Source organism: Mesitornis unicolor, unplaced genomic scaffold (genome assembly GCF_000695765.1).
Source record: "Mesitornis unicolor isolate BGI_N332 unplaced genomic scaffold, ASM69576v1 scaffold12291, whole genome shotgun sequence".
Taxonomy (NCBI): Eukaryota; Metazoa; Chordata; class Aves; order Mesitornithiformes; family Mesitornithidae; genus Mesitornis; species Mesitornis unicolor.
Genome location: NW_010164671.1, coordinates 19,135 through 45,587, shown reverse-complemented (window position 1 = coordinate 45,587; position 26,453 = coordinate 19,135). Strand labels below are relative to the sequence as shown.

General features: G+C 39.5%; 1 protein-coding gene across 1 annotated transcript in view; it reads left to right on the top strand.

Annotated features, from left to right (window-relative positions):
* Nucleotides 1-26,453, top strand: part of AGBL1 (ATP/GTP binding protein-like 1) — a gene marked incomplete at its 3' end in the record, with an annotated part of 138,929 nt that overhangs the window by 108,588 nt on the left and 3,888 nt on the right. The window contains exons 19-20 of the mRNA XM_010194396.1: nucleotides 21,222-21,351; nucleotides 25,984-26,115. Coding sequence (XP_010192698.1) covers nucleotides 21,222-21,351; nucleotides 25,984-26,115 — 262 coding nt within the window. The remainder of the gene's footprint in view (nucleotides 1-21,221; nucleotides 21,352-25,983; nucleotides 26,116-26,453) is intronic.

Genomic DNA, 26,453 nt, shown 5'->3' with positions numbered 1-26,453 from the left:
AACCACCACGCTGCAGAAGCTTCTCAGCCATGGGAGACTAACATTAGCATCTTTTCCAGTGAGTGATCGGATTCCTCATTTGTAATTCTCTGCAGTAGAGCTAATGGAAGATGCTCTAAGCAAAGTTCTGGGTCTCTGTGTGTAAACAAAACAATACTGAGAAACCCCCTGAGGACCAGGATGGTTTTTTTCTTATGATTTGTACTTTTGAGTTGTGTGAATAGAAATGTAAATGTTTTGGTTGTTTTTCCTTGCTACCCCAACATATAGTGTTTTTTTCCCTAGCTTTACCCCCATAGGGAGTTAGATCCTAATTTCTTTTCAGTTCAGAATCTGTGTCTCTTTCACTTTTGCCTTTTCTTTGTGAATGTCTCTCTCTCCCCATGCAGCTCTGCTTCTGTCTTTTGTCTGCTGCTCTCCCACTCTTCTTTATTTGTTTTGTTTTGTTAATCCACTGAGATTTTATAAAGCTCCTGTTTAGCATGATGTGCACCAAGGACCGTGGCAGCTCCAAATCTCCCAGTGTCATTACTGGTGGGGACTGTTTGGAGCTCTGTTTGCTGGTTTTTCCTGTTACTAGAGAGTCTGTTTGAAAATAGTTCGTGACATTGTCCTCTTTGAAGAACATCACCAAATACTGTGATTTAGAGAGGTCTCTGTGCACACAGCAGAGAGAAAAGTCTGTAAGTTTCTCTAGTTGTTCTGAAATAGACTAATTATTACATAGATTTGGTATTCAAGATCATAGGAGTTATTAAGGATGTTATGAGTTTTAGGACATATAGTATTGGTTGGAAAAGCGTGTCCTGAGTGTCAGTTATCTTAAGCGTACCATATTCTGATGTTCAGTATGTCGTCTTTATCTTCCTGACCCCTCTCTGTGTTGCTCTGCCAATACACCCCAGTACTGACCTGTGGAGACAGCTGTGTCACTGTGGAATCCATCCATGCTGTCATCTGAGGAACCTCTGGCCTACTAGTTCTCTTGTATTTGTAAAATAATTCTTCTATTCAATAAAATGGGCAATATCATATTCCTTAAGTACCTTTGCTCCCTGTTGGCCTATGCTATTGCAATATTTTTCCCTATTACTTATGTAGAGCTGTTTTATATTAAATAATAGAGAGTGTTAAATGGTCTCATTATTAGCGTTTAGAAATCTTTAGTGTAGTTTAAACTCTCCTCAGATCTGGAGCAAGCTCAAATCCCATTAAAAAGATTCCTGGGTTTATATCTTCCAAACTGTAGCTTTCATTTCTATGGCAATTTCCCTTCATCACAATCACAGAAAAGTAACAAGCAATGCTTGTAAATTCTCTGGCTAATAATTCTGTGATTACAATATTAATGATGTATTGTGCAAAACAGGTGGTGAGGTGGAAGAATTAGAAGAGAAAGGCAATTATCAACCTTGAAAATGGCAGCAGATTTCTGTGTTTCTCCTCCTTGAAACTCATTTGGCTAAGTGAAATGAAATTGGATTTGATCACTTGTTTTAAAAATCATGTTAGTAATAATCCATTTATCTGTGGGATGCATGGAAAGGGCCCTGGATTCCATGACTTACTGTAAACAGCTCTAGGGTTTCACTCTCAGTATCTGTGTTTGATGCCACTCATCCTAAATAGGTAAAATGTACCTCAGCAGGATAGGAAAATAACTTGAAATAATTTAAAAGCCACATTGTGTTTTTTATTTAGTTGAAATTAACTAGTATAGGCTCTTTTTTTAACTGTGTGTTATGAATAAAACATTTGTCCGTGTGGAGCTGATTGTAACGTAATGTTCCTATTGGTTCCAGTAGGGATACAGGAAGGGGGTTGCTTTCATATACTGTCATACCTGGAGGTTAGAAAGATAGATGTCCAGTAGGGAAGAGAAAATAAGTATTCATATGTAATATCTGGATTACTTTTTTTAGCATCCTGCCGCAGGCATGCTAGTGGGTACGTTTGGGAGGAAGATCATCTTATTTACTTACTTAGCAATCAGTGGCATATCTGTTGTACATCCGTGTATTTTGAAGGTCATTGATGGATCAGCCCACTAAAAATAAGGGTTCCCTTTTTTCCTCTTTTTTTTGGAGCAATATATTTCACCATTTGTGATCATTCTACCACTGCAGCTTTGAAGTATAACAAAGACTTTTATAGTCAATAGAAAGAAAGCATCTCTTCTTTTGTACCGTCCAATGTAATAGAAGCTAAATGGAAGGCAGAAAAGCATAATAAAAGATTGTCAGATATCACATGGCAATCATGGTCCAACAGGACAGAACCTGACATTTGTCTTTATCATATTCAGTAGACAACACCAAGTGTCAATACTGAGTTCTGAGCACGCCATTGTAATGGCAATGGGTGGTAAGGAAAGAATCACAGAATCATAGACTATCTTTTGTATCTGTTTGCTGAGGTAATCTGATTTCCAGGAAAGAAGGAAAAAGAATCATTATGACTTTGTTCTAAAGAGTTTATTTTCATGTGTTTCTGTTATTAATACAATTTTTTTTAAAATTTTGTTTCAGTGTGTAGCATAATGCACTGAATACTAACAGTGACATTTTTGGTATTAGAATCCGAGTCTATGAATGTCCTGAAACTGTGCATTCTGCTGACTAGTCATACAAAATAGGAAACTAGTGATTTGATTAATTTTCTTGTTTCCTCTGTTCCAGAAAATGCTAAATAGATGGCTAGATGGCCTTCTGAGTAGCATTGTGTGAAGCATTTCTACAGTCTTTATCTTGAAGGGCAAATTGGTCAACATAAGGACCTTAGTTTATGGTTGATTCTACTTTCCTACACCGCATTGTAGGTTCACAGTTGCTCTGCAGAAGTAAGAGAAGGTACTTTGCTTCTGACAGTGCAACTGGAAGCATAACCCAGCTATTGCATAAATAGTTCCTGTTTTCTTTTTTATCCTCATCTTAAGAAGAAACTGTCAAATTTTTCTGTCAACCAATCAGAATCTAGCAGTGAAACATCTGGCTTAAACATCTGGTCGCAGAGGAAATCTGATTTGCATCTCTGTGAACAAGTAGCAAACACTGTGTATGTAGGGTTGTGATGGCAAGGGGAAAGTCCATGTCGTTTGGGAACAGCAAAAGGAAGATATGTACTAATGCTCCCTTGCCATTGCAGTTCTTGCTAGGACCTGATGTGTACATGTACACACATACTTTCTTAGAGAATATCTATTTACTATGCAGGAAACCTGGATATATATTCATTAAAAATGTAACCCACGATCTGAGCCATAAATGCAAGGCACAACTTCTCCAAATTTTGCTTCCATATTTCCTGTGTGGAAATTCTGGGCTGAGTTTGAAACATAGATAAGTGATCAGGTTAATGGAGCAGTGAAGGCATATTTGCAGTTGCAAGCAGAGAGCTAGATAATAATAATTAATCAGTAAGTAAGTAAATAAATAAAATTCCAGTGGTTCTCCTCTGAATGCAATTAAGGGGCTGTGTCCATTCAATCAGCATAGCCACTTTGCATTTGATGAAATCCTGATCAGTGGATGTAAAGAACACTTTGAGAATATAGTTGACTCAAATGTCCCCTTGCAATGATGGGAAACATGTTTTGAACTGAACTCAGCTCATTGAATCGGGGTACCCTGGTAAGTGATTCTTTCCTTCAAGGCTCTCGAGTTACTTTACACATATGGAAATAAAAAATACGTCCATCCATCTGTCCTAAGTTCTACTCTTGACACTTCCTCTGCTTCAGGAGGATTTACTAACCTACAAGAAATAAGATTTTGACTCTATGTATTCCTATTGTTACTTTGTTCAGGTGGTATCTGCCAAACTGCTGCTGCAGCCAGATTCCTTTTACTCCTTAAGGGAGAGCTCATGACAATAGTAAACACTGGGATCTTTAAGCCTCCAATGTCTTTAAAAGTTTTCTATCCTGGAGATTTTGTGTGAGATACGAGTGTAATTTATAGCAGAATTTGTGATGGATGCAAACCAATTTGCCTTGGAACCTACTCCAAAGTGTTGTCATTGCTTCAAATAACATCCCTGCTGAGATGGTAGATGTGAGTGGAAGTTGGCAAAGGGAAGAGCAAGAAAGAGGAGACCCCCTGAGGCAGTCCAGTTGAAACAATGATGTAACCTGTCACTGAATAATGTGAGAAACTATTAGACAACCTGTTGTGGACCATGACAAATCATCCCTGGAGGACTCCATAGGATGAACAGAAGTAGCTGTGAAGGAATACCATGAAAGCCCAATGCTGTTGCTGTCTGTGAGGCTGAGTGGCTTTGTGCATGTATCTTGCTGACCTTGTTAGATGAGTAAGACCTGATGATTGTTTGTTCTCTGGAGTAAGGCAATATCATGAGGTTTTATTAGAGTAATCAGGGATCTTGGAATAAATGGTGACAGAAAATCAGTCACTAACTACTGACTCATCGTGTTTCATTTGTAGGCCAACAGCAGAGATCTCTAAATTAGGTTAATTCCTGCTTGTACGCTTCCTCTTGCAAAGAGAAAATTTAAACTGTGTATCTGAGGATCACCCTAGCATGAAAAAAAACCTATTTCCTTTAATATCTGTGTTGGTTGTTCTTTGTGACAGACTGAAAGACCAGCTGGGGAAAGCAGGGCTGAACTCTGACATCTTTCTGCTAACTCAAGATAGTGAGCTCTACCCAAGGGGTAGTGCCAGTAGCATAAGTTAGGACAGCCCTGTGGCATCCTATTATCTTCTCATTGCCAGGCCAAACATCCACTTTGGCAGTGCTGGGCCCAAGTCCTCCCATTCCAGCAACTCTGTGGTGTCAATGGTAAACAGTCTGCTCGTGATGATGGGGCTTGGCATTCTCTTTCCAACTGTTGTAGCAGTAGGCAATACATCTTCTGTGGTGTGTGCCAACAGTGCTCAATAACATTAAAACTCTTTCCAAGTGGAACTCTTCCTCAGCGTTTTACTGATAGACAGGTAAAGTGACAGACTTAGGAGAGGCATGAAGGAAACCTGCATCTCCTCAAATGTTCTCATCCTTATCCACAAGTGGCCTCTTGGCCTAGTTAATATCTTTGAGTTATTTGGACAGCAGCTTATAGCAGAGCAGGCTGATCTTTTAATGAAGCTTTAGGCTTAGAACAAGCAGAAGAAAATAAGGCATATTTGTAGAGGATGGTTGGTAGACTTTTTTGTCTCATCTTCGGTGTTGTGACAGCTTTAAACATTTTTTTTTTTCAAAGGCTTGCTTAAATCTTGAGGCAGTGGAGACTTCTCTATGTAAGATTGAAATGTGAAATTCCTGAGCAACACTGGAAGCTCAAAAGGGAACACTGCAGTGGGTATATAGGATATATTGGTTTGCTGTTGCTATGAGATCCAGTTTGAGCCTAAATACCTTGTTATTCTCTACAGTGGGCTATTTCTATGCGGTTTAAAATATTGTTTGCTTTTCTGTACAACTCCTAAACTTGTTGATCAAGAGAGACTTTGAAGCTGATAGGAGTCATAATGAGAGATGAGAAATTGGAGGTTAAATTATATTCATTGTGAGTTCATGGAACAAATCTATTACTGGTATGAAGGCATCTAAACATCAAATGGGTTTGATGGGGAGACCAAAGAAGGGAAAGATGGGATAGCCAGATGCCACACGTGAAGCAAAACTGTCAAGTATATGATGGTTCAAATGTGTGTTAAGCACTAAATAAGTCCTTTTAACTTTCTTACTGTCTTCTGATGGAATTAGCCCAGACTTATACCAGCTGAAGGAGAGCTGTGCTTTGTACCCTCCAGAGGATGTATTCAGAAGTATTCACCAACATGAAACATCTAGGGTGTAACTTTAATGTTGAGGAAGACACGAGTTTGGGGTTTTTGGATGTAAACCACTATGCTGTTAATTCATCCTAAGCATCTGTGAACCATCCAATGCAATATTTCTTTTGGACAGCAACCAGTACTGTATGCTACAGAAGACACGAGAATCCTCCTCAGAGACACATGTGAGGGAAAGGCGCCATCATAATCTTTCATCATTAGAGAATGGCTCACAACTGGAATCGTGCAGGTTTTATATTTCCTCTGAAACGCTTCTACTTTGACATTCAGCAATTCTTTGACTGTTTGAAGACTTAATGCTTAGGAGGTCACCTAATCACCTCTTCCTGTCCGACAGTGTAAAACCAGGTTCTGTGATTTCTTCCAAGCAAGTCATTCACCTGGCAGAGCTGAGGAAGTGCTAGACTGAAACCATGCTATGCAATTTCCACCCATTTCAACACCTGCAAATTTTGTGTTACTAATGTTTACACACAATTGCAGTTACTGCCTTTCTGCTAGACAGCAGCTGGGGGCTGATGGCAGGCCAGCTGCAGCCTGCCACAGCCACCGCTGGAGTGCCTGCTTGTATAAAAATGATAAAACATCCAGCCCTACAGTTACCTAATTGCAGCTGGGATTTTGCAGCTGTGGAGTCACACCATGAGAAATACATTCAATGCTGCAATTCAGTGAGCGTGCTTTTCAGGCCAACAAATTTGCCTTGTGAGCTGAAAAGAAATGAGCTCTATAGACCTAATTCTTCCTTTTTTTTTTACTTTTCTTGTTGCAATCCTTTTTTGCTCTCTGTCACTGGTAATTTTCAGCGCTCAGGAATAGAGATAAGCGTCCTTCATGGCATCAACCTTTGAGGACCACTAAGTAATTGCTTTCCTGGCTGTGAACAGCTTAAAAAAATATTAATGCTTTGCTCTCTTTGAATCATCATTTTTCTGCTTTTATCAAATGTTTTCCATGCGGCCTCAGACAAGTCATTAAACTGTTTTGTAGTTACTTTACCCATCTATACAGTGATGGTAATAATTCCTTAAAGAATCAATTCAGGCTTAATTTAATGATAATAGAATTGTTTGAAATGTCTAAGCATGTGTTTGAAAAAAGATGGTCTTATTGAAATGGTGATTTCACATCAAAAGTACATTTGACATACTCTGAGGAAGGACAGGGATGCTTTATTTTATTTTCAGAAAAAGCAGATCTTTATTTTGGATGTCAAAAAATGGCAACAAGTATGACTGGTTTGATATACTTTTTTTTCCCCCTAACTCACTGGCATGTTTTGTTGATAAAACTTGCCAGCTGGCCACAAAATCAGAACTAAAACTTTATCAGCTTTCTGGAAACTGCTGTATATTTCTCGCTGACTTTTTTCAAAGGTGGTTGTAAACATTACTATAGCTTAACAAAGATTACAAATATTAAGCGTTTTACAGTGCCATATAGCATTATTGATCTCACAATGGTACTGGAATGAAGCTGGTCAAGAAGGGTCAGAAGACTTGGTTGAAGTTTCAGCTAGGTCCTATCCTGTAAGCAGCAAGTGACTTCACTTGCTTATAAATATTCCTAAAAGTTTAGAGAAGTCATCAAGCTGACAAAGCACTAATTTAGCTAAATATAACCCGTGACAACTGAACTATGTTGCTTATACATAGGAGGAAGACAACTTACCTCTCAAGGTCTTTCTTATGCCATTCTTTATTCCTCAGTGTTTTCAGTGTCTTGGTCAAAATAATTGGCAACCCTGTGCAACATTTATTCCTGTTGATCAGAATTGCCAGCTTGAATTTGCACATTGATTTTTGTAGGGCATATTTCTGTGAGCTTATCTATATTGACTAAATGTTATGCAGCTGAGTCTTTAATCTCTCTTGGGGCCGTGAGTGGTACGATAGCTTGAAGAACAAGGAGTCCTGAAGAAATTCAAAAAAGGAAAATACTATTAGGAATCATCAGAAATATTCTAGAGACTTGCTAGTCCTCCTGCTTTTTATTAGGATTCTAAGCAAGCACCATGCTTGTTTCTCTTTCAAATCCATCTTGGAACAGAGAACACTTTATTCCTCTGTGTTTTCTCTTCATGTCATTCTCCTGCGAGAGAGACTATAGGTACATCTCCACTGAAAACAATGTCTTGAAGTAGCATCTAGGGTTGTTTTTCAACAGTGACAGAATATTGTTCTTCTCTTAGGAAAATAGTTTTGAAAACCTCTTGGTTCAAATTTTGAGTTTACTGCAGTTTCTTTGTAAAGGCAAACGTTGTATTGCCCTTATGATGTGCCTTGAAATATATCAGTGTTGTCATTCACCTGTTGAGTCTGTGTATTAACAGTTAACATGTGTTCAGCTCTTTTATATCTTTTATCTTTTATATAGGTATGTGAAATCATCTTTCCCCATGAGGAGGTCAAAAAGAGTTTGCTATTTAGACAGAAAAACTGTACCCTTCAGTCGTTGATTTCTGTAGAGATAGACAATGTGGTCCTATTCTTTGGTTAACATCCGAGTGTGCTGAGTTAGATCAACCAGCAGATATAAATTGCTTTCAATGGCACAGTGTCAATTTTTACCCATGGGCCTTCTAAGTAGAAGAGCTATAGCTGTAAATTACCTCTCTGTATGTCTTACAATAAATGATCGAGAGACTGCATTAGAGCTCTCCTCCACATCTAAATAGGAGACTTTGTCAGCCTCATACTTTGTCATCTACTTTCCTATGAAATATTTCAACTTTTGATCAGGACTTGAAATATTTTAACTCGCTGAATAAGGACAGTGCCTCTTATCTGAAAGATTTTTAAACACTTTGCTACTAAGATTGGGTGTTATAATTGTCAATTTTCTTCACCAATCCCAAAATACTCACAATTCATTCTTCTTTAAGAGGTTGTTATTCTGTTATGCCACATTAAAAACAAGTGTGTGGAGAGGAACTAAGGGAAGAAAGCCCCAAATAAAGCACAGTATCCCCTATTTTTGAATATTGCTGATATCTTCTTATGCTTGAAGCTTCCTGATTCAATTTAAGAGCAGAGTTAAAAATGAACAATAAAGACTGTAAATTAGTTGCCCTGATCCAATATTTTTTGTAGGAAGATAGTTAAGAATTTCCTGACTTTGGAAGATGCTGAGTGCTTGCAACTCTATTGAATTTCAATAGGCAGTGATGAGAACTCCATATTTTGAAAAATCAGGTCATTTATTTCAGTATTCAAGAAACTTCACTTTACAAATCTGTTTCAAGAGGGATTTTTTTGATCGTGTTGGTCCCCAATTAAAATTTGTCAATTGCTATGCAAAAACAGCTTGGATTTTTTGCTCACACAAGTATATATGGACCACTTTCATATATCTGTTCCTATCTAGTGCCCTAGTTTTTATTTACCAGAAACTTCCAGCAAGACTTTTACAGCTAATGTGTTCGGCAAATCTTTCAGCTCCCCTGAGATACTGATAGCACCTCTTAGGAATCTTAAATCTCTCTATGCACCCTGAATTTTCAGTGCCAGGTTTACTTAGCACTTAAATGAACTCTCCTAAATCTTTGCCTGAGTCTTGCTAGGGTTTGTGAGCTTTCTGGGGAATTTGATTCAGATTTTGGTTTTAGAGTAATTCTATCTGTTACTGCTTGTTATGCGTGTATATTTTTAATTTTTTCTGAATGTTTTGCAGAGCTTTGCAAGCCCATCATGTTTCTCTAGTGGATACTTTATTTTAATAAGTGTGTATTGAATGCTTCGTTTAACTTTACTATTGTGAAGTGCCCAGAGACACTGTGCTTGGATGAGCAGTTATGTAAGTGCAATTTGTTTTAGGTTTTTAGTATCAGAATTAGCATTCAGCTGGGGTTTGAAGGCTCATAGTGCATGTGCATGGTGGGGGGAGTAAATAAAAGGGAGCTTAGTGCATCTACACACATAACCCCAAACTGTTTTGCTTCTCCTTGACTGCTTGCTCTTCTCACTGGCAGATCAGTCCCCCAAATGTCCTTCTAGCAATGCTGCAGTGGCTGTTGCCTCAGAGGAGGATACACCGAAGGATTAGCTTCATGCTAGCAAAGGACTGAATTTATTTTGCTGAGAGTTGCAGGATGCAGAACTGTTATCTCTTTGTCTCCCCCCCACACACACTTTATAATTATTAAATAATTATTGCTTGACATGCCCATCCTGGTGAACAGATGCTTTACTGGTAAGACTTTTTGTCTACAGACTGGATGTGGCCTTGGTAGTAGTTGGCAGACTTCATACAGGGACAATTCAAAGTCTTCATCTGTGTGGCAGTCCTAAGACAGAGAGTTCCTCTGGCCCAGGCACTGGAAGATTTCAATTTTTCTTCTCCTTTTTACCTGACACTCTTACAGAAAGAATGTGGTAGGGGAGACACCACACACATTTGTGAGCAGGAGGGTCCACAAAAGGGTGAGTTGCATTTTGGGATTTTTTTTTAATTTAATTTTTTTTAGTATCTGGAGTGTCTTATCAAATCATTTCCTATGCATCACTTACTAGCTATTGCATGAAGCAATCTCCAGCTATTGGCAGTGATGTTATTTCTAACTCATTGCTCAAGTCTTTCAAAGCCTTAGTGGTCTCCCTAAATACATGAGGGAATCATGCAAAGTTAGCCAAGACCTCACAACATTGGAGTGAAGTATTATGTAGAGGTAGAAGATCTATGGGGAAGATACCATGTGCTGGCAAAGAAAGAATGCAGGAATGTATCTGGTTATGTGGAAAATAGCCACTTTCCTTCAAAGTCAGGTAGAATGTATACCGAGAAAATAAGAGATTTTGGTGGTGGTGTGTTGTGGGTTTGTTGGGGTTTTTTGCTTCTGTTTTGACTTGGAAGCTGCATTGCAAGCAGGTCTGATCCATAAGTATTGTTCATCTCCACGGAGAGGTACATTTATTGCAAAGAAAGCAATGAGTATTTTATAGGAACTCCTGACTCCTTGGTGGAATTCACAGGCAGAGTTAGTAATCCTGTATCACAAAGAAGAACTATAACAAGCCTGGAATCATATGTTTCATATGAGGAAATACTACTTTATTGCAAAGAGATTATATTTGCTATGCAAGTAGCCTGTGAAGTTAGTAGAGGTTAAGTCCCATAATGCTATAGCCCACTAGAATGGGAATTTCCAGTGATGCTATAGATAATAACAGTTTTATCTTCATAATTATATTGAGTTTACAACATGGTTGGGAAAAAAACAGCTGAAGGGGAGAAATGGGAAGAAAAAGAGGAGATGCTTCTAGTGTGAGCAATGAACACAATCTAGTGCTACTTTCCTAAGCCAGCCTGTGCCTGCCTTGCAAAGGAAAGGAGTTGGCAAACCATGTACTTGATTTTGTGTCACTTTATAAGCTACCACTCAGCATATTTCAGTTAATGGTGCTTTGTTAGAACTACAATTTACTAATGAAGGAAGTGTAGTGTCTTCATATATGTCAGCCTGTGGCCAATTTCACTATAAATCACATCACAGCCTGATGTACAGTGAAGCCCCTTTTTGTGTTTCTAAACTGAGCTGAGCAACTTGGTTGCAAAAATAAACCTGCCTTGTGACAATTCTTTTTTAGAGAAGAAAAACTGCATCTGTTTTGAGCAATGAGAATTAATACTGAAGGGTGAACATGTGAGCCTACTCAGTGCTACAAGGGGACAACCAACCCTGCCTAATCTAGAGCAGCCATTTTTAAAAAAAAATTTAAATTCTCTTCAGAAAACAACAGAACAAGTTTGGCAAAACAGACTCCTACTGGGCTGAAAATATAAGTGTTCAAAAGCATCTTATTTTGGAATATCACCACCTCGTTGTCATGCAGGTGTGACTTACAGAGACTTCTCCCTCCTGCTTGTTTTTACGGAGGAAGATGGCTGAGGTGATGGAGAATGGGGACGTAATGCCCCTTGTCTTGAGAGGAGTGATTTCAGTCTTCCTCATCATTGTCTCTTTCTTGTCTTCTTTCTGTCTTTTCTCCTTTTTTCTGTCTTCACTGCCAGCTGGCAGGTCACTGCACTGCTTTGCTGTGAGGTGTTCGCTTGCTGAAACAAATCTGATTCTCATGCAAAGCTTTGCATTCCCCACACTGGAAAGAGATTCCAGGTTTCTGAGCAGAGTTGTCTTCTGGGATAGAGGGCTGATGCCCCGATCCATGTTTAGTCCATAAATCCTGAACGTTAGAAACAGGACAAAGACTATTAGATGATGTTGGACAGGGTTAGGCCAGGGTGATTTGGTGATGGTCCAAGAAGGAACTGGATCTTGCAGCATGTTCCTTGTGCAGGGCTTGTCTTGTTACTCTCAGTAAAAAATGAGTACAAGGGTTCTTTACTATTTACTGGTAGTAATGTTGGATTTATTAGCAAAACATTCAGAGGAATCTGAACTTTCTGATTCACAGCAACTGTTTTGACATTTCTTCCTTCCATTTTAGTTACCTCTTCATTTCCACAGGAGCAGAGGACACCAAGCACTAGCTCGTGGACTACTTGGCTAAGTAAGGATCCTAGGAAAATTTAACTGAGATCTGAAGTCATTGCTGCACATTCTTTTTTATATTTTTTTTTCCCTGGGCCTCTACACACCCCTCTGCTTGTGATTCTTCCTGTTATCTGTGATGCCACGCTTTGCCCTTCTGCATTATTTATTTTGGTTTAAGCTTTAGAACAATCATCTGCAAATTGCAATTCTTAGTACTCATTTATATGCAGAGATTGCAGTGATTTAGCTAACAGATTTTTAAATCAACTCAGTTAATTCGATGCAACCCATATGTGAGCAATTAGCTTAAGTCAGTTAAGAATCCTCTTCAGCTATATGGATATAAGCCACACTTAAAATAAGAATGTCAGAATATAGGAATTAGAAACAGGCTAAAGAACATTAATTTCAAAGTAAAGTTTTAGTTAATTTGGTATGCTTTCATCAGATCTCAGGTTCTATTCCTAGTTTTTCGCTGATTTACTGCTTTGTTGCATGAGTGGCTTCACTCCTCAATAACTCTGCCTGCAAAATTAGGATTTGCTGACATAGCTTGTAGGAGGATGTAAGTGGGGCTGTTTGGGAAAATGTGTGCTTTCCCCTGTGGAAAGCTTAAGCTTTTCTATAAATAACGGGTGGTCAAAACTGAAGCCAAATCTTCCAGTTTAAAGACAGTATTTCCATTTAGAAGTGTCATATTGGTGCCATTTGGGAGTTGTTTGGCTGCCCTGTTGTCCTGGCTTCCCCAGCCAATCCACAACTCCCAGCCTGCATTGTAATTCTGCTTATTACTGAATTGCTGTCATGTGGTCTTGATGTCGCATTAGGGCACAAGTGGCTCAACCAAAGAGACCCCCTGACAGAGAGGAATAAGTGCCTAAGAAACCTCAAATGCATATTTTCTAACATATTCTGAGAGATATCTCTTAAACAGTTCTGATGCTTTGGATGGTACAATTTGGAGTTGTGACTGAAAAGTTCAAGTTTTGAGGGGAATAGGGGGTTTGATTGGTGGGGAAAAGCCAACACTTCCTGCAGAACATAGATACTTGTTCTAGGAAGCTTCTTGAGCTGAAAGTTGGCTATTCCATCTAAAACCAGTGACTAAAAATACTGTTTTAAGGCTTTCTTATAAATGACATGTAAAGTATTTGAAGATCCTGAGAAGACAATCTTGAGATGACCCCATTTCATGGACAAAGTCAAGAAACTGAAAACCCAGTTTTTATTTTCTCCCTGAATCCTTATTTACTCCTTCATAAAACAGTGCAAAGCATTGCTACTTGTAGTTTTCTCATAAATGACAGTGCAAAGCGTGGGCAACTGCAGGGAATGGATTATCTGTTATTTAATAGTTCCTGTTGTTACAACTAGAAGAAACAAATCTGATGGGCATCCTTTGATGTGGAACTGGGAGGGAGGTTGGCTTATCTGTAGCAATGCTGTTAACTCACCTTTTTGGCAGATCATGTGAACTTCTTGTTTAACTTGATTATGATGTTGACAGCATTAGCTGGGGTGAAGCAGATCTCCTTCTGCACTGCTAACTGGTTTGTGACCGAATGTGAATTAATGAAATGTGTCCACAGAGAGAAAAGAAACCCTTGTAACAGAGGGAGCTGAGCAAGGGTAGAGACACAGTTACATGCACCGAACAGGAAGAGCACAGACTGTATAATCTATCTTGGGAAGCAGGGATTGTCCATTGTGACAAAATCAGTCAGATGTAGCAAGTGAAACACTGAAGGCTCATTAGGCTAGTTAGTATCGGTGCACAGATGTAGGGAGGCAAGCAGAAGCTGGCAGAATGATACTTTAGGAGAGTGTTTGCCTGAGAGGAAGCATTATGTATCATGGATTCATTATCAGAAGCCATTGTCCAAAATGAGACAGATCTCTTCAGTGGAACCTTTAAATTGGTTGGCATCCAGATAGCACAAGTGTCATTCAGGAAGTAAGTTTGGTATTGTGTGTGTGTGTGCGTGAGGTGCAATTAAAAAAAGAGGAGAAAAGAGTAAAAAAAATTCCTTATAAAGACCTAGAAATAAAATAAACTAGGCAGTAAGAGTTCACAGTGTAATTGAAAAATCGCCATTGCTTGGTACTTTATGAGGAGAAATTCACTTTCTGGCCTTGATTTTAATCATCTAGTTAAACAGTGCATGCCTGTCTTGGTGCCCCAATCCTAACTGTGTCCTTTACTCAAGATGAAAGGAGGTGTGATAGTAAGATCACAGAATATTAGGAGCTGGAAGGGACCTTGAAAGCTCATCCAGTCCAACCCCCCTGCCAGAGCAGGATCACCCAGACCAGGTCACACAGGAACACGTCCAGGCAGGTTTTGAATGTCTCCGGGGAAGGAGACTCCACAACCTCTCTGGGCAGCCTGGTCCAGTGCTGTGTCACCCTCACAATAAACAAGTATTTCCTCATGTTCAGATTGAACCTCCTATGCTCCAGCTTGTACCCATTCCCCTTGTCTTGTCATTGGCTGTCACTGAGAAGAGCCTGACTCCTTCCTCCTGACACTCGCCCTTTACAAATTGATAAACATTAATGAGGTCACCCCTCAGTCTCCTCTTCTCCAAGCTAAAGAGACCCAGCTCCCTCAGCTGCTCCGCAGAAGGGAGATGCTCCACTCCCTCCATCATCTTTGTGGCCCTGCACTGGACTCTTTCAAGCAAGATGTGGTGCAAGTGAGGCTTGAGGGCAATTAGCATTGCTTTAGGTCATATGTAAGTGGGGAGGGGAATGTAAATATGATTTAGGAATGAGATGCTCACATGAAGAAAAAGAGATATGGAATAGGGATTGTGGCTCCTGAACTCTCAGCTGCTTTGGTTATATTCGGAAGGCAAACTGCTCTTGAACCTGGTTCTATAGAGGAATTTTAGCATTCACATTGCTTGTAGTCTGAAGGAAAGAGTGAATAATCAGTAGTGAATTGTTAGCTGTTGGAAACTATTTCATTTATCAGTGTCTGTGTATGTGCCTTGCAGCTATTTGCCTACACTTCACTGTAAACAAGGGAAATTCTAATACCTTCACACCCTGAACAAAGGAAGAGCATCGCCACCTTCACGTGGAGTAACCATGTAAGGGGATCACCTCACTGCAGGGAAATCCTGGGATTTGCCAAGATGCAAAAGTGACATGTCCAAGAGGGAGCTTGAAGTAGCTCACTTTCATGGGGGTAAAGATATTTCACTGTGCAGTCCAGAGCACAGTAAGAAAAACACCCTGTCCTCTCATCCCCCAACTTTGATTCCAGCTGTAGAGTGGAAGTCTGTATATATGTCTGCTGTAAAATGAAATAAGTTAAATGAAGACCTCTACAAAGAGGTTCTCAGCACTTCATATTTTCTTTTATGCTGTTAAGACACAAATTTCAGAGGATGGAAGACTAATTAGCTGTCATTCTGAAGCCTCTGAAAAATATCCAAACAACTAAAATCCAGGTTGTTTCACATCACATAAGCATACTGATTGCTCTGTGTAAAGCCTCCAGTATTTTCACTGTTCTGGTGATATTCTGTTTCTAGAATGATCATTGGCATCGCAGGGCAATACCATGACGCAATGCCTAGATGGCATTGGATGAGCATCTCTGTGGAACCGACACATGATGAATATAGTCATTATGGCTTCTGCACATGGGCTTGAATAAAGCCAGAGTCAAACCCAGAAAACAATGTTTAAACTTCTGACACCTTCCTTTAAATTATGAGGGACGCCTTTGCTGGTACTGCTGCTTCCTCATGTCACTGAGCCTTGCACTCTGGAAAGATTTAAAATCAAGAAGTGATGGATTCTTCCCTTTCTCCCTCCTTTCCCACCCTTCCCCCCCAGGTTGCTCTGAACTTTCTGAATGGAAAGACCAAAACACCTTAATGCAAATACTCCTGCTTCCATCCCAAGCAGTAGTTATTTATAAAGTCCAGCAAACTATGTCTTCTTGAGGCTGCCCCATGCTGTTCAACAGCATCCTGATGTTTACTTGTGCCTACTTCCCTTTCTATAGTTATTCTTATCCTATGCTAGTACTCCTGTCTGATTTTAAGATGCACAGTGAATGGTGATGCTGCTGTCTACATATCAAGCACAATGCATCCCTTTAGATTTTAGAGTTCCCTGTGCCCCAGGTGCTGTTATTATCAGTCCTGACATCATTCATTTGATATGATGGGCCTTGTCTTTCCATTTATCTGTACTGGACAGGAGACTTTGAATCATTTTATCTGCCAAGCACAGCAATGTCTTTTTGTTGAAAAGTAACTTTTCTTTCTACATTTCTTGTTTTCTTCCTTGTCTAATATTTTGTGCATTATATTTATCCCCTGATCTCTTTCCTTAGCATCTCTTGTTCCTTTCTGTTTTGGTTTGGTTTTTTCTGTGTATCTACCTCTTTTTCTCTCTTTTCCCCAGCCCCTCTCATTTCTGTACCTGTACAGGCCACTGATCCAGGCTTATTGCTATCAGCTAAAAGATTCCATTGACCTTATGAATCCTTGGGTTAGGACCAGGTAGTATCTCTCTATCCGTACACATGGCTCATGCAGAATTTAACACAGTTCAGTGTAATATCTGAGGTAAAATTGTCCTCAAAGCCAAGCAGGCTTAAAACTAAGACAAAAAAGAAAACATATCTTTAGTAAAACAAAACTTAATGTCAATCTTTGAGGTATGAGATTAAAAGCAAGGTCTTACAAGTGCAAAAAGATTTAAAATACAACTATATCTTAAACCGGGCAAGGCTGTTCTTTAGCTGCTTAATCTCTTTCTCATTAACTCCCTGTGAGATGGCCTTGCCTTCAGAGCAAGAGTCTAATGCTCCAGCAAGAAGTGCAGTTACCTCCTATAGGTTCAGGAAGGGAAATCTCAACCTGATCTTTTCCTCTGTGGCGTATCAATTTAATGTGCCAGGAATCCAGGTTTCATAGAGCAGTTCTCTTATATGACTACCTGTGGTTATACAACTTTAAAGCTGAGGATTGCATGAAGTAGGAATATGCTTGGTGGCATATAAGGATGGTATTTGGAGCTAGCACTCACCAACAAATTCACCTAAGAATTACTTTACTTATAACTATCCACATGAGTTATCTTTTCTCCAGCAACTGGATGGCTTGAATTGGTTTTATTTGTCTTACTGGACTATGTGGCACTATTGGAGTACACCTGAAGGACAGACTGCTCAAGTGTTTCTTTTCCTGGGCAGTAGCGAGGGCTGAACAACTTGTCGTGTATCATTGTGAAAGTCAGTGATTTTTGGCCATGACCGTTTAGAAAAGTTTAGATAGTAAGGATCAGATGATCACTTCTTCCACCAGCTCCATAGCTTCTCTTGAGTCCTTCTACAGATACCTACAGAAATACTAATAAAGGCTCTTTGGAGAAGGTCAAATGTGTTTCTTTCATTTCCTTTTCCTTTGCTCTGTTTGGTAGCCACACACTGCCCCAGAGACCGACAATAGATGTCCCATAGGCTGATGCACATCGAAGACTGTCCTGGCTGTATAAAAAGACGAGAAGGCAAGGCTAAAACAAAAGAAACACAGTTTGTTTTGAATACATCTGGGTTGAAGATGTATAACAGCAGAATTACAGATAGTTTGGATAGAGGCATAGAGGTGGGGGTTTCTTTACTTGTTGGAATTACTTTTCTGAAACATCTTCATAATTTCCTTTGAGCTGCTGTTAGTCCCGTCCAAGGTGGCAGGTAGTCTTGCTAGCGCAGCAAAGTAGAAAAGACCCTTTTCAAAACATTTAAAGCAAATACAATTGCTTGGAACTGTGTTGTAAGAAATGCCTTTGATTGGAGCAGTGAATTTCATTAAATCCTACCAAGCACTCAAAGTCAGTCCTAGCTTCCCAGTCCCAGCTTCCCAGTCTCTTTATTTGCTATCAGTACTTGAGATCAGCTTAATATTTTACCTTCACCCTTGGTTGTAGAGGATAATGGACAAAACCATTATCTGCGAATGTCATCACTATTAGGAAGGAACAAGGGGGGACAGGAGTGGCAGGGAATTGGTATCTACAAAAGTAAACAGACTTTAACACTAAAAAATAAGCCTCTCATAATTTAAAGTTCTGCATCTCCTTAAGAGCTGTGAATAAAAGCTGCCAGCCTGAGGGCTAATATTTAAAGGTCATTTAGATGAGCAGAGGTGTTAATCAATGACGGGACAAAGCTGAACTTTGTCTCTCAGCTCTTGCATACACACAGAGATGTTACCTTCTCTGCAGTAAGAGCTTTCAAATTATTGTTTTAGAATTGGATTACACTTGCTAAACTAACACTGAGCCAATAGCAGTATCTGTGAGCTGCAGAGGAGGGATTGGCTTGTCATAGGGTCATCTCTACGAAAAGTCACCATTTGTGTAAGAGGAACAAAATTCATAAATTCTTTTCTGGACAGAGTGAAACCTGGCAAAAGAGTGAGGGTGCTGTGAACTGCAGAGATGTGGGCAACGTACATGGACACTGTGCTCATGTATGAGTTCATGGGCCACGGCAGAACCAAGTTCTGCACTAGGAAGCACTGGTGCTTTGCCACACCATCTACCTGGCTTTAACAGTAGTTAATATTGTTGATTAGGAGTTTTTATTATGTGTTTTTTAGCAAATCGTGGCATTTCTTTGTGTTCTGAATGAATAAGGAAATATCTACAGAGGCTTTTAGTTTAGTCTAAGAAACAGCAAAATAAAAATTGTATGGGGTTGGTTTGACATTAATCTCTGTATTTACTGATTTCTTTTAGGAGCAGTTTTCAGTTGTCATGTTTCTACTGCCCTGCATGCTTGGCTTTGTATGTCAAACTCTTCCAGTGTGTACTAAGGCATTTTAGCAGAGGAACATGTGGGGATGGTTTGAGTAGACATAAACTAGTGTCATAGACGACAGGAAAGATGAAGGGAGTAGGGGTGTTTTGTGAGCAATGACAATGTTGAAAAAGTATTTCTGAATAGGCCTGAAATAAAAAGACTTTTTTTTTCTTCCCTCTTCATGTTAAACTGAAGTATGAGAATAAAAGCCCAGTTATCAATCTTTCCCTCAGAATGGAAATTCTGTCATTATTTTCAATTAATTGTGCTCCCTCATATAACTGTGGGGTAGGAAGACGTCACACTCTTCTGTCAAGGAAGTCTTTAGGTCTTATTTTTTTTACTGGTCACATTGAGGAAAAAAGAGTTTCTGAATGCAACCCAGTGACTCTTTATGTAGAGTTGTACCTATTGAAAGGAAACCACATAAGCACACAAGTTCTTGACAGAAATTCAGCTGCTAATCACAGTTGAGCAGCTGTTGTCCTGAAGATCAGGAGAGGTGAGCCTAAAGGTAACTTTATCTCAACAGCCTTTAAGAAACATAACAGAAATTGTCATGTTGTCATCTAGAAGCTTTGGCAGAAACATCACAGCAGCATTTGCTGACTTCCCGTGTGTTAGCTGTTGCTAATGTTTTCCGATTTGCTGAATGAGTAACATGAGAACTATGGATTATGAAGAAAGGGGGTAATTCAGATAAAAGTGAAACTAGAGTAAACTTGGAATGGATCTTGTGATGTTGCCAGAAACCCCAAGATGGCATCAGAGACCTTGTTTTTCTGCATTAAAAATGTATGAGATATTCTTAGTGACTCTTATTATTTCTTTATCTTCTGTTCTTAACTGATTCTCCATTGTTTATACTTTTATATATATATATATATATGCTTTATGATCTTTTCAAGCATCATTTGTAAGGCATTGATAATGCCAAAGCTGCTACGTGCAACACACCCTAGCTGCAGCGCAAGGCTCTGCCAGTACAACAACAGTCCGCATCCCTAGGAGTACATTTGTACTTTTTGTTCTGGGAGCCTGGAACAGCAAAGCTGGATGCAACTCCATAGCTAAAAAATCACCCAACACTTTGAATTTTTTAATACTTTTTTGTTGAAGCACAAGACAGCTCAAGTTTACAATGCCACCAGAAGTTGCTGAACCGGATAGTATGGAGATGATGAGGACCTGCCACAGTCTCTTTTAAGCTGGAGGGTTGATTACTGAATTTTATCAGCACAGCAATTTAAAAACTGTGAACCAAATCATAGCAAATCCTTCGAGGAGCATGAGAAGGCTCTGATTTACACACAGTCACTAACAAGGGAGATTAGTTGGATTTTGCAAAATTGTACAGTGATGTACTGTTCCATACAGTCAAGTATCCGGCACAGTCTTCCACTGATCACTGAGTCAGTAACAGAATATATTCAAGCCAACTAAGGGCAATATTTTCTCTGTGCAAATCTGGAATCCTTATTTAGCTTTTTATTCAGCCTTTGCAGTGAAGCTATGTAATTGTTCCACATAATGATGTAGCATGCATCAAGATCTTGATGTGCTTTAGATAGCTGCATTTCTTGTGAGCAGAGAAGCTTAAATGAGATACCCAGCTCATCTCATTTAAGTGCATTCATATTTCAGACTGGTCAAAGAGATTCAAGTGCCTGTCTTCAATTAGAATGAGTAGGAGTTGGACGTACTTGTGTGCTGTGAAGGTTTGAGAACCCTGTACTTTGTGTAACTGGGTGAACTTCATAGCACAGAATTTAGAACGTTACAGAACATTTCAGAAGACTTTTTGTTTGTAAGTAGTCTTTTGATTTATACATACGTAGGTAAAGGAAAAACTGCATTTATTTTCAGGACTGTAACAATGTGAACCTTGGAAGGAAAGGAAATGATAAAATTTGTGTACTGTAACACCTTTAACATATAATACAGACTGTTGGTTCATTCCAGTCCAATGTTCAAAACCTTTCTATCTGTGTTCTAACTGACATTCCCTGTCCTTGTGCCAGGGCTTGGCAGAATCAGCTGTTGTTGTGCTAGTTTGTGATGTGTTGCTTTCTCATTTCAGCCACCGTTGTTCGTTGAGTGGGGATGATCTGAACAGACAGTGGTTGACACCCAGTTCCCAGCTACATCCAACTATTTACCACGCCAAAGGTCTTCTGTATTACCTGTGCAGCATTGGCCGGGCTCCTCTGGTGAGTCTCTTCCAGGATATTTTGTGAGTTAGTATACGGATTGCTTACTGTAGTGGTGTGAACAGTCTTGTTTCAGAGCTACAGAGATTTGGAAAGCATCGTGCTGTTACATTTTCAGCTTGTAAAAGTGTTTTGAAAGACTTGGATATTTGGATATTTATTGCATACTAAGTCTTATAACCAGCAATTCCAAATTTCAAAATTTCTGCACATTTGGAATATAAGAAAGAAAATTAATTCTTTAAAGCTTTTTAATATCCTCAAAGTACTCCAACTAATCTAAATATTACAAGTAGGTTATTGTTATCTTTGTGGCACTGGTAGGAAAAATTCCATTAAGATTGAGTCTGAATGGACTGTGTGAAAGTGCATGCAATCACAAAACACAGGAAGCGGCTCTCAAAATGTCTGAACTTCCATGTTGCTTTGCTGACGGGAGGAAAATGGGGTACTATGGGAGATGAGTCTCGTCTCAAAGCTGCAATTGCGATAGGGCTGGCTGGGATCCATCCCATTTGCTCAATCTTGTTGCCCAGCAGAATTAAAAGATAGTTCTGAGAGCTTGGGAATAAAAACACAGAGAGGTTCAGATGTAGGTGCACAGACTGGCAGGTTGGCTGCTGATAGCTATGGTCTGACAGGAAACATTCAAAGACACAAAATTCTCTGTGGGTTTGATAAGAAAAACCTCAGACAAGGTGAAAATCCTTGTGAGCTGCTTTAAGAAAATTCCTGTGGGAATGTGGTTTTTTGGCTAAGGCAACAACCCTGAAGCTCAACTCTGCAGCCCAAGGAATATTATGGAAACTCAACTCACAGTTGGGAATTTACTCGCTAAACTTTTCCTTTGGTTCAGAGCAATGTAAGATCAGTCTCGTGTTACCCTGCTATTTGCTCTGTGGTGTTTTTTAATACGCAACCATCCCTGTCATAGCTAGGCACAAGTTGAACACACACTCAGTGCAAGTTTTCATCATTGCTGAGTGAAGGGAGACTATTGATCCTATCATCTCCCTCACTCACAGGCTGCATGTCAAACTTGGTAAACTGATTTTTCGTTGCCTTTGAAGAGTACATTGATTTTAGAGTGCACATACTCAAAAATGCCTTTTCCTCCTCCAGGAGAGAGCTGGGGTTTGGATTTTTTTTTGTTGGGTTGTTTGGTTGTTTTTTTTTACCTCCAAGATCCCATAGAGCAAAGTTCACTGATAGCCAAATTATTTCTGTGAAGTGATTTAGTTTCATTTATCCTGGGGATCTGCAAGCAGTTCTTTCAAAGCAAAGAAAAGCTTCTTGAAGGAGAAAAGGAAAGAACTTTAAAGTTAGCAGTCTAACCAAAGCCACTTTAATTGGTAAGTTCTATAGACAACAGCCAGATAGGGGCTATTTTTTACTTCTCTTGTTGACTCTGAGAACCCCAGAAAGACAAGGAACTGGATGCACTGTGGCATTGCAGTCCTCTGTGGCATGGGATTTCCTTTAGAGCGACAGCAGCAAGGGGGAGTATTGGATACCTTTTGTCTGGGAACAGTGAGAAGCAGGATGCCTTTGGAAGGGACTAAAGGAACTTCCTAGGGACCAGGAGGCAGTGGGTAGACTTCTCTGCCATTCAAAGGCATTATATCAAGCTTGGAAACAAATATCTGCCTGCAAAGATGTAGCTCATTATGAAGAATAAAACCTTAGGCTTGTCTGTCTCAAAACTCTGAAATTCAAAGTCCTGTCACAATGCTGTTAAGGAAAAAATGAGATTTTAAACAAAACAAAAACAACACTTCAAAATGTTCTGTTTTCCAGCAGGTTTTCTTGCTTTCCATTTTCTATTTGACTTTTCCTTTATTTTAAAAGGTGCCTGGTTCTGTGACTCATAAGGAGGGTTGTTTCTGAGTTAGAAAGCAGTCCTTACCTTTAGGATGATCAGTGCTGGCTAATAACTTTAAATAGATAAAAATTTGCATGTGTGTCTTGAGTCATATCCCAGCAAGTGTAAGCCCTGGGAGTCTGGCTGGTTTGTGTGTATCAGCATTCCAGCCACATGGAAATACAGGCTGGAGAAAAAGGACTGGTAGGTCCCAAGTTCGCTTAGTATTTGCCCAGACATATCCCAGGAAAAACTCTGTATTGGGTGCTCAAACTACAAAGTATAGCTTTGCCTTGGCTGAATGGTGAGACATAAGCTATGCTGCAGGGTGAAAATGAGGCAGAAGAATGCTTTATTATAAAGAATAATTGAGAATAAACATTGAGAGTGATTGTTGCAGTATCCAGCATACAACTGAAATGTAGCTTTATGCAACTTGCAAATACAAAGAAAGTATTTCCAGTAGCACTGATGCTTCTACTGTGGAAGCTGGTGCCAAACAGTGAGAGATCCCATGGCCTGAAACAGCAGCTGTATTACAGAGCCTGGCTTTGATAATCCTTTCCCAATAAAGAAGTCTCATTCCACACCTGTCACTAAGGACTCATCTGCAGGTTTCTTGAGGTGCAGAATTATAGACTTGCTACTGATCAGGCAGCCTAACCATCTGACTATCTGATCATCCCTGTGTGGTTTCTGATATGTAAAGTAGTATTTTAGGCAGATAATATATTGTATCTTTTGTGTGTTGGTAATTCCGTAAATTGGCAGGTAATTGATACCCAATCGAGCTGGGTTATCTGCCTTGAAATAAGACGAAAGCTATAAAATCCTCTTTGTTATTCATAGGAATAAATTCTAGGTGGTACCTGTGGTTAACCTAAGCTATGACTGTGTATTGCTGATAGCTTAGATGAAACACTAGCTGGAAAATGTCTGTCATTAAGAGAACCAATAAATGCAGCTCTTTGGAAGAAGGCATTACAGGATAATTGCACGTGGTTCAGACAGAGTTACTTGAAGTGCAGGGTCACAAGCCCTACAAAACATGCACACAGTCCGAGGGGGTGAATCTCTGAGGTCTGCACAATGCTGGTGTTTTATTTTGGAAACTTTGCTGGTAGTAGGTTTGCACCAGCCTGCCCTGTATGTCCTCCCCTTTCTGCCTTTGCTGGGTGGCAAGGGTATAAGGAAAGCAGGAGCAGTTGTTACTGAGTAGGTGGCTGCTCATGTGCTTCAAGTGTGGAAAGTGCACGCTGCAGGGATGGGGATGTGCAGACCCAGAGCCCTGCAGAGAGCTGGAAGTTGGTGGTGGTGCAGGAAGGAAAATTGACAGGTCAGAAACCAAAAGGAACAGCATATAAGCTACAGTTTGGATGTTAAAATATTTATTTATTTATTTATTTATTCATACATATTTATATATATGATGTATAATTGTCCACCTAATTAGGAGATGGTTCTTTATGCATACTTAGCCTCAGTCAACCTACTGTTTGTCAGAGGAGCTAAAAGTATGAACATGCTCAGTTCCTAGATAATTAAACTTCCCTGACTTGCTGCAGCTAAACTTAGTTACTGCATAGCTGGTAAATAAACATATGAGGGTAAATCTTGCCCTGACAGTTGGTGGAAGAAGCTCATCTACTCCATCTGTTTCTCCTCTCTTGTATATGTATTTATGTAAGAATATGTACACTTTTTTTCCCCATATTTCTCCACCATCTCTCTTTATATTGATCCATAATTCTTCCCTACCTTCCTGCACCCATTCTTTTGTCTCCAACATAAGCCCCAGAAGACTTCCATGAAACCTTGAAGCTCCTTTCCACTCAGAGGTGAATACTAGTTTAAAATGAACTAATTCCTTCTCTTTAGAAAGCCTTGTCTTTTCATTGACAGATTCCTGAGTATTCCTGATAAAGACATGGAGAATATATGTAACAGAAGTATGTTTATTGACTTCATATCTCAGAGGGCACTGAGATTGATTATTCTTTAAGACTTGGGTCAATATTTACCTCTTGGGTCATTAAATCGTGATTTTCATTTCTATAAGAGTTGATATATGTCTATGAAGGCAATAAAAACTTCTACTAAAACTAGGAATGTGCCTTGTGCCTAGTTTATATGACAGCTGACACAAGAGAGATGGATTAGATAGACAGATAGATTAGTGTGGAATGAGATTATTTGCCATGAAGATAGGTCATGTTCTGTGCTTGCCTTCCAGGAATTCATACAAAGATCTGACAGCATTATACAATACAACTGCACAATTATATTTTCCTGAAAATTATGTAGCGCAGGTTTTGATTTTGAAGATGACAAAGTGATGATTAATTGCTTGGGAAAGCACAGATTTCAAATCTCATGAGGATTAAGCTGGAGTTGAGTTTAGAAGTAGAAAGAGCCTGACAAATTGCTCTGTTGTGGTACCGTAAGTTAACATGAACTCTTAGGTTTCTGTGTTGCCATGGATTCTTGCACAGGTGTCGTGTTTATTTCTGCTGTAGACACAAATGCACTGGTGTTGACTCTGGATCCCTGAGTTCATGTCAGATTGAATAAATAAAGCAAGATACAACTGACTAACAAAATTTGACAAAGGTTATAGGCATGGCCCAGAGTCTAAGCTACTCTGAAGAGACCTGGAAAAAACCCCCTAGCCAACCTTAACACCCTCCCTATAGTCTTATAGTGCTTGTTATGAAGAACCAGGAAACTTTTCCAGTGTTCAAGATTTTGCCTCTTTTTTTTCCTCTCCCTAGGTTTTCTGTGACTATCACGGACACTCCCAGAAAAAGAACATGTTTCTTTATGGCTGCAGCATCAAGGAGACCTTGTGGCAAGCAGGCTGCATGGTTGACACAGCGGTTATCACGGAAGATGTTGGCTACAGGGTAGGTTTGCTTTGTTCCTTTTCACAATTGCTGGCAAGTATGTGCATCTACACAGCTCATTAAGACAAGGCCAGCTCACAAATTTTGGAGATAGATGCAAGCTCTCCTTACTCCAGAGGAGAAATGGTCCAGAGTTTCAAATAATGCATAGTCATGCACCAGATATTAGCATGAATCTTGTCAGTAGCTGGGTCCCTATTAGTTTCATTTTAGTAAGATCCTGTGTTATAATCTTTGGCCACAGACTAATAGGACAGCCAAATTCTTGTCTGTTTTATAATTTCCAAATATACATACAGTTTTGCCTTATCCACCATAACAAGAAACTAAATAGGAGT